This window comes from Myodes glareolus, chromosome 1 (genome assembly GCF_982192425.1).
Source record: "Myodes glareolus chromosome 1, mMyoGla1.1, whole genome shotgun sequence".
Classification (NCBI taxonomy): Eukaryota; Metazoa; Chordata; class Mammalia; order Rodentia; family Cricetidae; genus Myodes; species Myodes glareolus.
In genome coordinates this window covers 28,181,305-28,195,714 of record NC_142026.1, presented here as the reverse complement: position 1 = coordinate 28,195,714, position 14,410 = coordinate 28,181,305, and the positions used below count along the sequence as shown (strand labels likewise).

Sequence of the window (14,410 nt, the reverse complement as noted above, 5' to 3'; positions counted from 1 at the left end):
AGCTTCTCCCTACTCCCCGGTACTACACCTAGGAACAGGTTTCCTTTGTAAAGGGTAGGATTCCTTAAGTGGTCTCCTTTAGTTATGCAAATATGCCCCGAGGAGGCAGCCCGGCTCTGGGCTACCGTGGGGCGGCCTTTTGCCCCCTTTCAAGTTCCCTTTGAATACAGAGCTGTTAGCTGAGGACAGGAACTTTTTGCTGTTGAGGCCTTCTGTCCTTGGTAAGGAAACCCTTCCCCTCAACACACCACCTATTGCTGTCCCAAATCAGTCTGGGGACTGGCTAAAATCTACTGCCATCAAAAGCCTGAAGGTTGCTATGAAGGAGTCCAGAAACTCCTTGACCAGGTTCTCAACATCCAACTGCTCTTTGACGGAGGATGATTGCGATAAGTGTGAAAGAGATGGATACTTTAATGCCTGAAGCGTAGGCTTCGCTGTAGCCCGTGTGGCCTGAGAAGCTCCCGTACCGCGCAGGTCCCGCTCAGCAGCGCCCCTGTGTGGAGCGATGGCGAACAGCTGGAATCGACTTTGCCAAGGAAAATTGGGAGGGCACTTGGATGCCCGACAAGGGTATATAAAAGAATTTATATAGAAATGTAAACCTATTTACTAAAGTCAAAGGCATATAACTTATACATGCCAAATATTCCCAGCAACAGGCATATTGACGGGGGCTCCATAACTGTTATTACTAACGTCCACCCAGAAAAAGATCGTAAACACTGGTCCTTTGTCACGCTGAACTAAAGGACATGGAAGGTAGAGCCCTCTTCCCCTGAAGTAAACCATAAAAGTTAGAAATGTCACTCTGTTCCCTTCTGTTTCGGGGGGGGGAGCTCACCACAGAAGGTCCTAACCTGTGCCTGGGACTAGCAGTGCTAACCACATAGGTTAGGAGGAGTCTGAGCTGGACCTTGCTTGGCCTCCCCGCAGCTCAGTCGGTAGAGGGCTTGCAGGAAGTCCTGGGTTCAGTCCTCAGCACCGGACAAACTTGGCATGGTAATCATGGGCCTGTTAAAGGGATAATTATCTAAAAGCCTCAGGGGGGCTGAGAAACTTGGACAGGAGAGTTGATTAACACCCGTGGAAGCTTCTGGTAAGGAAAGCCACAGGCCAACAGGCTGGTACCCACCACTTGTGGGGGGTGGGGGGTGGGGGGTGGGGATGGGGAGAAACTGCCCTCCTCCATCCCAATTCTCACCTTTTCACATCCCATAAAACCTCAAGACCCCCAGGCCACCCACATCCAGTCTCCCTCCGGAAGAGACTGTAGCCCTCCAGCTGCTCTGATTAAAGACAATTCTGCTTCAGGAGGTGCCTGATTCCCTTGATTGCCACATCGCCTCCATCAGTCCCTACTTTACACCCGCGACCCCAGCCATTGGGAAGTGGCTAATCCTGGGGAGTTCAAATCCAGCCTGAGGTACTTGAGGCTTTCTGGGGAAGGAACCTTTAATTAAACCTGTAAGACTTTTCTTGTCTTTTGTTACGCAACTTTGGTGATGGGTCATGCCTCTCGGCTAGGAAAACAAGAGTTTAGTGAAAAGGCCCGAGTCTTCCAGAATAACCTTTATCTTTATGCCTGTTTCCCAAGTGGCCAGCAATAAAGGTGTCTTTAGAGGCAACCTGGATGGAGACTTACTAGGCAAACTGAAAAAAAAAGTCAAGGGCAACTGAGCAGAATGGCTGAAGGGGCTGCAGGAGGCTGGGCATTCTGAACGTCTATATTTCTATCCGGTTTGGTGTAGCGGGATTTGGACCTTCATCCATTTGATGTGTTTTATAGTTCAGAGCCTGTGGAGAACACGCTAACGAGACAGAGACAGATGGGGCCCTGAGAGAGACACCCAGATGCGGCTGCCGGGAGTATCCTGTTTGGTTGGTCCTCTCCGCAGATTCAAACAGCGACCCAGGGGCTACACATAGCTAAGAAACACAGCCATTCATTCTCTCAGATGTAGGGTAAAGGCAGTCTCCAGAGAATACCCTGTCTCTGAGAGGCAGAGCTAATCAGTGAACTGCAGGAGCCTCTGCTCGGCCCCTGACCAGTTGGGACCGGATTCTTTCTAAAATCTCTTACTCTTGCCTGGAGGACTGGACACTGACCAGTCAAGACTGGACAATCCCTGTTCTGGTTCTGAATCCCTCCTTCTATAAGATAAACAGGATGGGAACTGATGGAGGGGTTTTCTCATAAAAGTTGCTCCATTCTGTCCCGCCCCACTGGCCTAACCTGCTCTTGGTTGGAGCTGTGGTGGATGTCTAAGCAGTCTTGCCTGTGTAGCCCTGGGTCTGCTCTATCACTTTTGGACCCTAGAATGGGGATTGGCTAACAAACTCAGCAGGGCACTTCTTCCTTATCTACCAGCAGAGCCTCCTCCAAATTCCAGTCGACCACAGATACAAGGCTCAGTGAGAGTGTTAGTGCTGGAGGTTGGGGAACGTGAGCATCCCTCCCCACCCCCCTTATGGGTTCCTAGGCCTTCCTTCTGGCTCTGCAAATGCTCCCCCCTCCACCTGCCTGCCCAGCCCTGGGCCCAAGTGAGGGAGCCTAGCCGGAAGCAAAGCCTCATTCTCTGTCTGAGGTTGAGCAAGGCTCAGAAACACTCAAGATCCACGGTGGGGGAGGGGGGCTACTTGCACTTAAGTGTTCCCAGTTCACAGGACCCGGGACAAAGTAAGCCAATGTGCAGGGGCCTCAGAACTACTGTTCTCCTTTGCCCCATTCTCAGAGTCAACTCCAGACATTTTCCTAAAACCCTCAAGGCTGGAGATTCAGGCCTGCTTGGCACCTAGCTGAATAAACAACCATCCACCTCCCTCCCTTGCCCTTTGATTGAACCATGCCTCTGCCTGGTCCTTAGAGGTGGCTACATACATAACCCCTAGGCCTCCACCTGGCACTTCTGTCTCCCATTGTCTCTCGGCTGCTGTTCTGGGGGCAGTGTGTGTCTGTGACCTTTGAAAGAGGTGGGCCTCCTGCAGGCCCTGGTTCCACAAAAGGGTCCTGTAGTGTTTGCAATCTCAAAGTTCTTAACTTCTGGGAACCAGGGTATGCACTTTGCAATGAGCTCTGCACATCTGTTTTTTGTTTTGTTTTTTTTTTTTTTTTCAGTTGACAAAGGGAGGCGTGGGAAGACCTTTGCTAGGGGGGAATGGTAGCAGCCCTGTCCTCGTTGTCCCTAAGACTTGGATCTGGGTAGCTGGGCCTATGGTGGCTCTCCCTGAGCTGGACACAGTTGGCTTGCTCACTACTATCCTGTCCTGGAAGTAGCTGCCCTTCCTCCTCTGGAAGCAGCAGCTTGGGCAAAGGTCCTGCAAGCGGCAGTCTCAATGCCTCCAGGCTGACTGCACAGGACATCAGGAAGCCTACTAAACGCTGCTTACCCTGCCTAAGGTCACTAGAACACTAGCCGAGGGCCTGGGCTCTTGCCTTGACCTTGGCAAATCTAAACCTAGACCAAGGCCTCAGCCATCCATGTGGTCACCTGAAGAGCGCAGGCTTCCCTCATTAGCACACCCCCTCCCTTAAACACCTACTAGCCAAGACCAAGGAACCAACTAGCTCAGACACCTTCAGCAACCAGTCCAGTTTTATTGAGAAACTAACGATGCCTCCATCTTTTCCAGGTAACCTCAGTCCGCGGTGGGAGGTGGCAATCTTTCACAGGGAAAGTAATCTGTGTAGGCCCCAGACAAGTAGGGGCGTCAGTGGGGGGAGCTCAGAGTGGGACAGAAAGACAAGGGGTAAATGGTAAAGGTGTAGGTGGTGAAGGAGGCTGCTGAAGGGGAGTGTAGAGAGAGAGATGGGGGGGGGGGGGTCTACCACCTCCCAAGCCCTGGAGTGATATCCTTCCAATTCCCCATAAATACAACTTCACAGTAATAGAAGAATGTCAACGTCTAGGGCCAAACAGGCCAGTTTCTGGCCAGGAAGTCAGTATCGGTGAGGTGCAAGGGTGAGACCTGGCTTGGGCTCTGGTCAGGTATCACTGTGCCTTGGGGGGTCAGGAGCACTGCTCTTTTGCCCCGTGTCAGGGTGGAGGGTGGGGCTGGAGCCCACACTGAGGTTTAGAGGCGTGCTGAGGTAGTCAGAGTGGCCAGTCAGGCAGGCTTCCGGACAGGAGAAGACAGAGCCAGGAGTCATGGCTCTGGAGCAGATTCCAGGCAAGCCTGGGGCTGTGCTGAAAGCCTATGGGGACACCCAGGGGTGTGGGCCAGGGGACACCTGTGGACCAGCACAGGGTCACGCTCCCACAGATGAGGCCCGGCCCTCAGGGAGCCGAGGCACTTCACAGGATGAGACTTCCCTGTGACGACAAGAGGCAGCCACAGACCCATGGGGGCCAGGCCTAAGGCAGGTACCTGAGCAAATGTTCCTGCAGAGGCCACCAGGGTCTCCTACCAGGATAGAGGGGCCAGGCTATAGGCCTAGGCTAGGAGAGATCCAGGTCCTCAGATGACCTTTGGTCAAGGAAGTTCCAGCTGTTCCTGGTCCTCACTTTTCTGGGAATTTCTGGAAGTTCCTCTCTGGCTCTCTGTACCACACCACACCCAGGGGCACAGAAGGCCCAGACCCTTCACCTCTCCCACACGGGGACTATGCCATGGACTGTAGCTCCAGCCCCAGGACCCCCCCCCCAAGGACTTGAGGGCAAATGTGCTGGCGGCCCAGCCGGATCAGAGCACCTGGAACTTGAGGGAACAGGTGAGATTACTGTGCACCAGGTCCCACATGGCCAGCAGCTCGGGAGGCAGCAGCTTGTGCACCACAATCATGGCGCGGTAGAAGCAGGGCTCCCTGTTCATCCGGCTGCTTCGGACCCGAGAGATGCCAAAGGTCTTGAAGCCCTCGTGGCCGGTCGGCTGCACCCCCAGCACCTCCAGGCACATGCCCAGGAAGACGTCATCAATCGGGAAGAGCTCCACCGCGTCACAGGCCTGGTGGAGATGCCGAGCCAGAACGCCGGACATGAGGAAACCCCCTCCGCCGGCATAGGGTGGGTACGTGGCCTTGCTGTACATGATGGTGGGGATGAAATATTTGTTTTCTTTTCTGCGGATGGGCCGTGCATGCTTCAGGACGTCCCCTACAAACAGGTTTTCCCGGGGCTGGCGGTCAGATAGAAACTCGAGCAGGTTGGTGGGGTTGACGAAGACGTCGTCGTCCCCTTTGAAGACGAAGGGGACATGGGGACAGTAAATGTCAAGCCACTTAAGGAAGTGGATCTCCTTGAGGGTCAGGTTGAAGAAGCTGTCAAGGAAGTCCCACTGTAAAATGTCGCCATAGAGACGGTCCTCATAGGCCAGCAGCTGCTGATAGTGGGTCCGCTCCTCTTGCTTGGAGGCTGTGCCCAGCAGGAAGAGGGTACGCACGGCACCCCTGCCCGGACCTGCTGACTCTGACTCCTGGCCCCAGGTCCGGCGGATGACCTCCCGGCGGTCGTGCTGCGTGATGACAGACTTGATGACCACCAACAGGTAGACATCGCCTCTGCACTTCTCCGGGTGGTTCAGCAACATGGGGAAAAAGCGGCAGTGGCGATAGGCTAGAAACTGCCGGAAATGTGGCTCGAGACTCTGGAACCAGGGCTGATGGGTCAGGTTGTCATTGGCAGAACAGTTAGTGCTAATCACATCCCAGGTTTGGGGTCCCCGGGGGGCTATGGGGGAGGGAGCTGCTATATCCTTTGAGCTCTTCCAGAAGCTGTTGGAATTGACCCCATTTCCAGTTTTGGGTGGCTCCAGTGTGGGTGGTAGAGGATCCTCAAGAAATTGGCCAGGGGTCACACTGCGCTGGAATACAGTGATTGCCACAAGGAGGGCCAGAGCCAGGCACACACTCCTGTAGAGGGTTTTCTTCCTAGGGGGAGCAGTAGAGAAGAGGGTGAGCTGGCACTCCAGAGGATTAGGTGGCCACAGATGGGCCCGCGGACTCCACTTCGTGGAAGGTCAGAGGATTCTGATTCCTTCCTCATGATAACTTCCCAACTCAAGAAGCACTGAGAAACAACTACCGGGGTTCCAAAGTCAAGGACTTTGGGAAGGGGTTTATTTAACTCCTCTAAGATACTTGTTTCGCACTCAAAATGGGACAGGACACAAGATAAAGTACCAGGCTTGCACTAAGGGAAATGCTATCACTTTACCAGGAAGAGAAACCTCTGCCTATGCCCCGGTTTTCACTTCTAGTTCAGACCTAGGTGTGTGGACAGCAGATCACTTTGAACCAGACAACATAAATGGGAAAAGTCAGTGCAAGCGCCTTCATTGCAGCTTTTGGGGAGTTCCCTTGTGGAGCGCAGCTGAGTGTGGGTTCTGGCTTAGTATCCCCCAACACAGCCGATTCAACAGAAATGAGCCACTCCTATGGCCATTATTACCCCCATCTAAATATCCCACAAGGAGCAATGAAGTGCCCAGCCCTTCATCCCTGGGAAGGAAACCCATTCCCCAGGGACCCTCCCTGCCCAGGTAACCCCACCACATCTTTTTCAGAGGCCTGGCTCTGTTCTCCTAGAACTTCCCTCCTTAGCTCACACTGGAGGAAAGAACATTCCAGGGCTGGAGCAGCAGGAAGATGGTTCTCACCTCCATGGCAGGAGGTACAAAAGCCAGGGAGTCAAGAAGCAGGTAGAGATACCCCCTCCCCCCGGGTTTTACTCCCGCGGGGGCGCAGGGTGAGTGAAGATTAAGCCCCCCACCTCCATACTGCGAGATTTTTTCTAAAGGATCCAAGACTTCCTGGCCACCAGGTTGGATGGAGAAAGAATTCAATTGAGATACTCTGCTGGGTGGTGAGACCCAAGGTTGAACCCTTCTGGGAACCAGAGCAGAGGATCCCGGACCCAGTACTCCAGCCCTCGGGGTTCTAAAGAATTACCAACTCCGGAGTCCGAGTAAGGACCAGTCCCGGACGGCGGTAGCGAGGCCCCTTGCTTGCAGGCACGCACCAGCCCCCTACGTAAGAGCAAAGCCGGGTAGGGAGAGGGCTTAAGACGTCCGGAGGAGAGGCCGCAGGAGGGAAGAACGACTGGAGGAGTCTCCGGGGCAACTCTTGATGGGATCCCGGGGCCTCGAGACCTTGCATACCGGCTGCACTAGCCGTGGCCGGGGAGCCGAGCGTGCGCCCCGCATCTCCCACATCCCACCTGCCGCTCCGGCGCCGCGTCCCGCTCCGCATCTCCCGCCACCCGCGCTGCCCCGGGCAACTGAGGTCTGCCCCACGACTTCCAGCGTGCATCCCTTGCGGTCTGCGGTCCTGGGAGAAGGAGAACCCCGGAGGTGCCCTGCGCCCCACATGGACCCCGACTCACCACATAGACATGGCGGCCCGGTCCAGGGTGGCTGAGCGGAGCGCACGGATCACAGCTCTGAGCGCCGCGGCTGGAGACGGCTGGACCGGGCCGGGCCGCGCCCCCGTTGAGACTTTCTTTTCCCGGCTGGAGGCGGGGCCGCAGGGTGGGGGGCGGCCCAGGTACGTTAACCCTTCGCGCCCCGGCTCACCGTGGGGACAGGGACTACGCTCAGCCCAGGTCACTTCAGAGGCACGCCCCGCAGGATCGCGAAGGGAAGAGACGGAATCTCAGAAACCTTGAGGATCGCCGACATCCTGAGGCGGTGACTTCCCCGCGGGCCCTTCACGAGTCTCCGGCCTCTCCTCTCCAGGACACGTGGGGACGCTGGACGCCGCCCACCTTCACGCCCACCGGGCGCCTAGCGGCCTTGCGGCTTCCTTCTGGAGTAGTTCTGGGTGTGTAGAGTCGAGGGAGGCAGATAAGGGCTGTTTTCCCTCCTGCTTCCTTCTCTCTGCCCTGTCGACTTTCTTCTTCCCAGGCTCGCTTAGGCCTGTCGGCCATCTCAAGAGGAGATGATGTTAGGAGGAAGCTGGGTTTCCCGTCTCAGACCCTAGCCTGCCTAGATCACCTAGGAAGGCGCTGGGTCCCCCACTCTTTCTCCATTACCCGCGGCCCCCCAACCCCCCCTATAGAAAGCCCATTTGCTTCTGCAAAAACTCCAATCTTTTACTAGAGTGTTCGCACATGCTTTTAATCCCAGCAGGTGGATCTCTGTGAGTTTGAGGCCGCTCTGGTCTACATGGTGAATTCCAGGCAGCCAGGGCTCCCCAGTCAGACTGTCTCAAAACAAACAAAAACCTCCTTTATTGTATTGCCAACAAATCTTTCACTTAATGTCCCCCCTCACATACTTTTTTTTCTTCTTTTTTTTGTTTCCAGGCCTTTATTAATCTGCTGTGTGCTCACCATTTTCTCTTGGGAGTGGGTGACACCCAGTCACAGTAGCGGAGGGAGGGGGCGTCTTGGCCCAGGCTCTGGGGTGATGATGTAATCGGCTCTGCAGGCTGGAGAGAACTAACTCTATGGATAAATATGCAAACCCAGGAGGTCTGCCTGGCTCAGGAGGTGGTCCTTGAGTACTACCTCCGGCCTTCTTTCACACTGCAGGAATGGGGAACCACTTTTCTGAGCGTCCCCCTTCCCCAGGGAATACAAGAGAGACTAGAGAGCTCCAGTGAGTCCCAAGGGTGAAGATTCTTTTTGACCTTCCCTTAGTAATCCTTGGCTAGGAGATGTGCTTAAACATACGGTGGAATTTTCTGGAATGTTGTAAGCTCTAGTCAGAAAGGATGAAGGGCCTTCTGGCCAGAATTTCTGTGCAGAATTCTGGGACAGTGCCCTCTTGAAGTTCCCAAGAAGCCCTGGTCTGAAGCCTAAGTCTCACTGGCCTGTCTGCCTGCCCCTAGGAGTCACTGCAGTCTTCTGGTCCCAGGTCGCCGGTTCTCATCATCCTGGCTTGGCACTGGCTACCTATCCCCGTGTTATCCCACCACCCAGGGTGTTGTGTTTTGTTAGTTTTGAGTCAGGGTCTTGGCACCCAGTCCAGGCTGGCCTTGAACTGCAGGTCATTTTTGCTCAGCCTCGCGAACGATGGGGTTACAGATATGTGCCAACACACCTGGCACTGCCCAGGCTTTGGGGTTCTCTCTCCTCACCCTTGCTATATGCGTGGCTTTGAGGAAGAGCCTGTGCTCTCTGTCTTGGCTCTTCACAAGGGGCCCTGCTGAAGAACAGCCTAGCCCATTTGACCTCTCGCTGACCTCCCTCCCCAGTGTGGAGTTTTCTCCAGGTGCTAGGTGAAGGTGGACACAGGTGTTTCTGGTAAGGGCTTGTGAATTCAGATCTGAGTGCCAGAGGGTTGGGTGTTGGGTCAGTCTCTGCACTTCCTGGCCGCTACTAGGGGGGCGGGTGGCTTATCCTTTTGAGACCTCAATTTCCTGCCAGTGCAGAGTTATGCGAGATGACGCAGGGGAAACAGACGCATCAGTGTCCCCGACACGTAGAAGCTTAGGACAGGTGGACTGCTTTTGATATCATAATCACACTAGTTTGACCTACCCCAGGGGTTCCTGAGACCACAGGGGAACGTGGAAGCGGTAACCAGGGGGGGGGGGCGTGCAAGGCCAACCTGGTGTTTTCCAGTTATATCTGGTCAATTGAGACAGCTCGTCAGAGAAGCCTGGGATGAATTCAGAATGGGGAAATGAATGACAGTTAAGTACCCAAGCCCGTGGGTGTGGGTGTGTGTACGTGTGCATGTGCATGTGTGTGTGCCTGGCCAGGCCCGGTCACGTTCCCCTGTCACCTCATTCTGCTCTCTGTGAACCCCATGGGTCCATCTCTACTCAGAAGCACAGTGACTCCCCTGTTGGGCTCACTTCGTCTGGCCCCCTCCACCTGTCCAGTCATGACGGCATAGCAGCCGGCTACAGATTGTCTCCGAACAGCTGGAGTGGCTGGGCAGAGCCAGACTGCAGGTGGACTCTGCCGCTGCATAATGGGGGGGAGCCGGCAGTCACAGGAGGTGTTGATGTGGGTGGAAGAAGGGATTGAATGGAGTCCTTACATCCCTAAACTCGATATACCTTTCTCTTGCTGCCCCAGAAGGGGGGGCTCAGTGAGCCAGGACATAGAAGGACACTAAGAAACATCCCTTTCGCCTTCCCTATTTATTCTTTTGATAACTCGCTTCTCCCCCAGCTCCCTTTTCCCCTCTTCCTGTCAGGCTCCTCCTTCCCTGTTGGGTCTGCAGACTTCAGATGCTGCGGGGAGACACTGACCCACCAGAGGGCATACTGGGAAGGTATTGTTGCGGGGTGATGTGGGGGCTGCCCTGAGTTAGAAAGAACTGGGGAGTTAGAAAGAGCAAAAAGCAAGGAGCCCTGGGCACCCTGGGGAGAAGCCACCAAGGGCAGAGACTTGGAGCTGGTGGTGGCTGTGGCCAAAGGGTTCATAAGCCAAGCCAGCTGCCGTAATTTTAGCTCAGTCAAAAGCCAGTGAAGGGCGTTGTGAGTTAGTTTCAGTTAGTGTTATACTCTGGGAGTAGCCCCGGCTGGCATTTCAGAGTCAACTGTCTACCCTCACAGCTGGGGGCCAAAGGGTCAGGGCTGGAGGGTCAGAGGTCATTTGTTGGTAGAAAGCGGGTTGCTGAAGGTCAAGAAGTGCGGTACAGCTCCTCTATGCCAGACCAGCTCCGTGGAGCACCAGCCTGGCTGCGTCTTTCTGGAATGAGTCCTCTGTGACTTTAGGGCTAGCTGTTGGTCAGGGTGACCTTGAGAATTGCCACGACTGTTTTCCTGACCTTGACAGGAGTTTCTCCATGCTCAGAGCCATGGTAGGATGCCTGCTTTGTGTTTTGTTCTAGAAGTTTGCCGTGGATAAATCTGGGGTTGAGACTTGATTTCTGATGAGAATGAAACTTCTGGTCCTCATAGGCCTGAGAACCGAACACGGTACAGGGTAGTGCTGAAGGGGCCAGAGAGACCCCAGAGATGCCCATCAAGTCAGCAGTGGAAGAGTACCCCAACTGGGGTCCCCCAGAGACTAGCTGCCCTGAGAAGGTGAGGTATGGTCTGGAGCTGAGGAAATACTTAGGAACACGTCTTCTTGAAGGATGGTTCCCCTTTGATTCCTGATTTTAAACATACATATATATGTATAGTGTGTGCATGTGCATGTATACATATGCGTTTATGTGTATATGTATATGTGTGTTATGTGTGTGATTACATGTGTGTGTACATGTATGTATGTGTGTGATTGTGTGTTTGTAGTCAGAGCACAACCTTCAGAGTTAGTTCTCTCCTTCTTTCATGAGGTTGCCAGGCTTGGTACAGTGTGGAGCCATCTTGCCACCTAGGTCTTTTCTGTAAGTCAGGGGCCCCAGCAGGAGTGAGGAGTAAGATGGGAGGAGAAGGAAAGCCGGAGAGAGCAGGGAGAGTCTTCGGAGCATGGCGTGGCTTCCATCTAAGAGTCTAGTTGAACTCTTGGGAGTTCCTTCAGTCAGGATGTCGACAGCAGGCTGTGCCCCGCCCCATGGCTCCATAGTGTTTTATAGCAGCATTTTTTAGGCTGTGCCTTGTCCTGATTTTTGACATCATTTTACAAGCAGGTTTTGATTCCATGTTGAGTTCCAATGCTTCTGTCCATGAGATACAGACTGATAAATCACGTCTTCCTAAAAGTGGAAAGGATGTTGTCATGAGCACTCATCAAAGTGAATTGGGACCATGCGAGGACATGGACATATTCATAGCAGGAAAACGAAGCCCAAGAACGTAAGGAACACACCATCCTCTAGTCCCCATAAAGAGGTGGGCCCCTAACACTGCCATGCTATTCCCACTGACCTGTCACCTGACCCCTAATGTGTCATTTTGGGGGCTTCAGCTCGGCTGGCTCCCCGCTATTGACACAGCCTACCCGAACTGCTGTCTGTCTGTCTGTCCATCTGGATCTGCTGTCCATCTGTCCATCCTTCTGGACTGGTCCTGACCCTCACTCCTGAGGCCCAGCTCCACTCTGACTGGCAGCCTGGCTCTGGGGTGGTAGCATTCAGTAGTATTCTCTCCCCCCCCCCCCCCCCCCCCCCCCCCCCCCCGCCCCAGGGTTATCTCTCCAGCCTGGTGCTTCATCTCACCCCTCCACCCCCACCCCAGGTCCCTTTGTGTCCTTATCAGCTTCTGGCTCAGGCCACTTGGAAACTCCTTCAGAGCTCTGACTTTCAAGAGTTCCAACTAGATTTAAATGGCTGACACCCTCTGCTCCGAAGCCCCACTCCGTGCCTCCTCCCCTCCTCCCCCTTCAGTCTTTGCTCTTTCTTGACCTCTGACTTAAAGGAGGGGGTGGAGGTGAGTTGGAGGGATGCAGGCTTGCTGGGCTCTCCTTAGCCTTAGTGGCTGTTCTCTAACTTACAACCACACCCATACACACACACACACACACACACACACACACACACACACACACACACACAGTGTCAATGCTGGTAATTAAGATTGGAACAAGAGGATTTGTGCTTTCCTCAGCCACGGCGATGGAGGAAAGTGGGGCTGGCTGATCTGGCGATGGAGGAAAGTGGGGCTGGCTGATCCGGCGATGGAGGAAAGTGGGGCTGGCTGATGAATGCCGGCAGTGGTACTTCTGCCCGTCGTGAGGTTGTTATTCAGTAACTTCTGACATTCGTAGAAAGGGTCAGTCATGGTCCTCTATGTTTCTGACAGAGCACGCTCAGGACACCGGAGAAGACTGGACTCCAACGAAATGCAGATCACGAGGGAATGAACCAGAAATGGAGGAAGTCAGGCAACCTGTCCCCATTCCAGAAAACCCAAATGACCTTTGATTGCCCCATACTCGTGGAGCTAAGTCTCAACAATCGAGGAGGTGGTGGTGCTGAGTCACAGATAGGGCTTCACAGCGCTGATCCCAAGGCCAGAGTGAGCAGAGCTGTCTGGGAAGCCGTGGAGAAAGCACCTCTTGAGTTTCCCAGGCAGCTCTGATGTGGGGCAGCCTGGAGCGCTCGGGAGCCCTGTTGGTCAGCTGTGAGAAGGGCCTGAAGAGGGACACATCTTCATGAGGTCCTGGGGAGGAGACAGAACAGGGAAGTAGCTGTGGAGGAAATTGGGGCCAGATAGCCGAGGAAGCTCCAGTTTCTCATGAGCAGATGATGGTACAGAAAGCAGAGGCAGGTTTAGAAGCTTGAGAAGAACAGACACTGGGAGTAAGACATCTGGGTGGAAACCGAGGAAGCCGAGGGACTACGAGGGATGTTAGGGGTCAGGTGAGGTATCTGTGGCATCCCAGCATGTGGCTCAGGCAAGACATAGTCCAGGACTTCCGACTTTCAGTGATAGTAACCTGACTCCAAGTCGCTTAAGCAAAAGGGACTTGTTAGCCCATATCATAGAAATACCACCAACACTGTATAGCCGCCCTGTCCTTTCACAAGATGGATGGAGGCAGGCTTCAGAATGTCCTTGGGCATTTATCACCTCACCTCAACTCCCATCTACCCTAGATCCACATACAAAATCTCAGGGAGGGACTTTCACTGGTCTCTCTGTGTCATCTGCCCCACCCTAGACCAATGACCAGATTCCAGGGTTATTATGACCTGGGTCATAATTCTCCTTCTATGGATAGCAGCCCCCAGGAACAGCTGGGAAGGATACATCCTTCGAAGGAGTCTACCATCCTTCCCACCCCCAGACAAGGTTTCTCTATGTAGCTCTGGCATCCTGGAACTCCCTCTGTAGACCAGGCTGGCCTGAAATGCAGAGATCTGCCTGCCACTGGCTCCTGAGTACTGGGATTAAAGGTGTGAGCCACCTCTGCTGTGAGTCTACCATTCTTAACAACTCTGCTCGGGAGGTTCACTCGACACCTCGGAGGTTTGCCACTTATGCCAAGGCTCTAGCTCGGATATAAGACCAGCTGCTCTGATGCAGAGCCCAGGAGGAAGGAGGAAGGGGCGGTGCTGTGTGGGCAACTCCTTCAAGTTATCTAGACACCTCTTTCTGGGGTGGGGAGGAGCCCTGGGCTAGCCAGTGGAGGGTGGACACAACACCTCTGGGGCTGGCCAGCTTTCCGATTCCTTTTTGTGCTCAAGCACAAATAAGCTAGTCTGGGGGCAGCCGAGGTTACCCATGGCTTTGAAAGTATGGGGTGGCTGTCACTCAGAGGATACAACTCAGGATCCAGAGCAGCAAGGCAGAATAAAACCTGAGGAAGAGCTGTTTCCTGGTTGGTTCCTGGTATTGCCAGTGTCCTGAGGCTGTACCCCAGCTCCTTTCGGTAGGAGGAAACATTCTCTCTCACACAGGCAGATACACAAATGTACACACAAACATTCTCACACAGGCAGATACACAAATGCACGCTCCCACAGTGATGTGGATAAAACCACACAGATGGACAAATGACCCAGACGGTGAGCACGTATATCCAGGCATTTATATGTACGAAATATGAATATAGTAACATTCATAGACACACAGAACACTCGTGGACACGCATACTCTAAGTTCTGAGATACTTAACACATCCAG

The 14,410-nt window shown here is 54.0% G+C and overlaps 1 protein-coding gene and 1 long non-coding RNA gene across 4 annotated transcripts; one reads left to right on the top strand and one right to left on the bottom strand.

The window, feature by feature from the left end:
* Positions 1 to 3,578: 3,578 nt before the first annotated feature.
* Positions 3,579 to 7,433, bottom strand: B3gnt7 (UDP-GlcNAc:betaGal beta-1,3-N-acetylglucosaminyltransferase 7). Its single transcript, XM_048428911.3, has 2 exons — positions 7,320 to 7,433; positions 3,579 to 5,866 (listed from the first exon to the last, which is right to left on the bottom strand). Exons 1-2 carry the CDS (start codon positions 7,328 to 7,330, stop codon positions 4,684 to 4,686), a joined length of 1,194 nt encoding a protein of 397 aa, XP_048284868.3. The 5' UTR covers positions 7,331 to 7,433; the 3' UTR covers positions 3,579 to 4,683.
* A 224-nt stretch (positions 7,434 to 7,657) lies between these two features.
* On the top strand, positions 7,658 to 13,694 carry LOC148123273 (uncharacterized). Of its 3 annotated transcripts, none has more exons than XR_015737626.1 (4): positions 7,658 to 7,756; positions 10,796 to 10,921; positions 11,473 to 11,638; positions 12,584 to 13,694. It is a non-coding gene; the product is annotated as an uncharacterized LOC148123273 (long non-coding RNA). The 3 variants fall into 3 exon arrangements; XR_015737625.1 differs by having other exon boundaries at positions 7,658 to 10,164; XR_015737624.1 differs by having other exon boundaries at positions 7,658 to 10,921.
* The last annotated feature ends 716 nt before the right edge of the window (positions 13,695 to 14,410 follow it).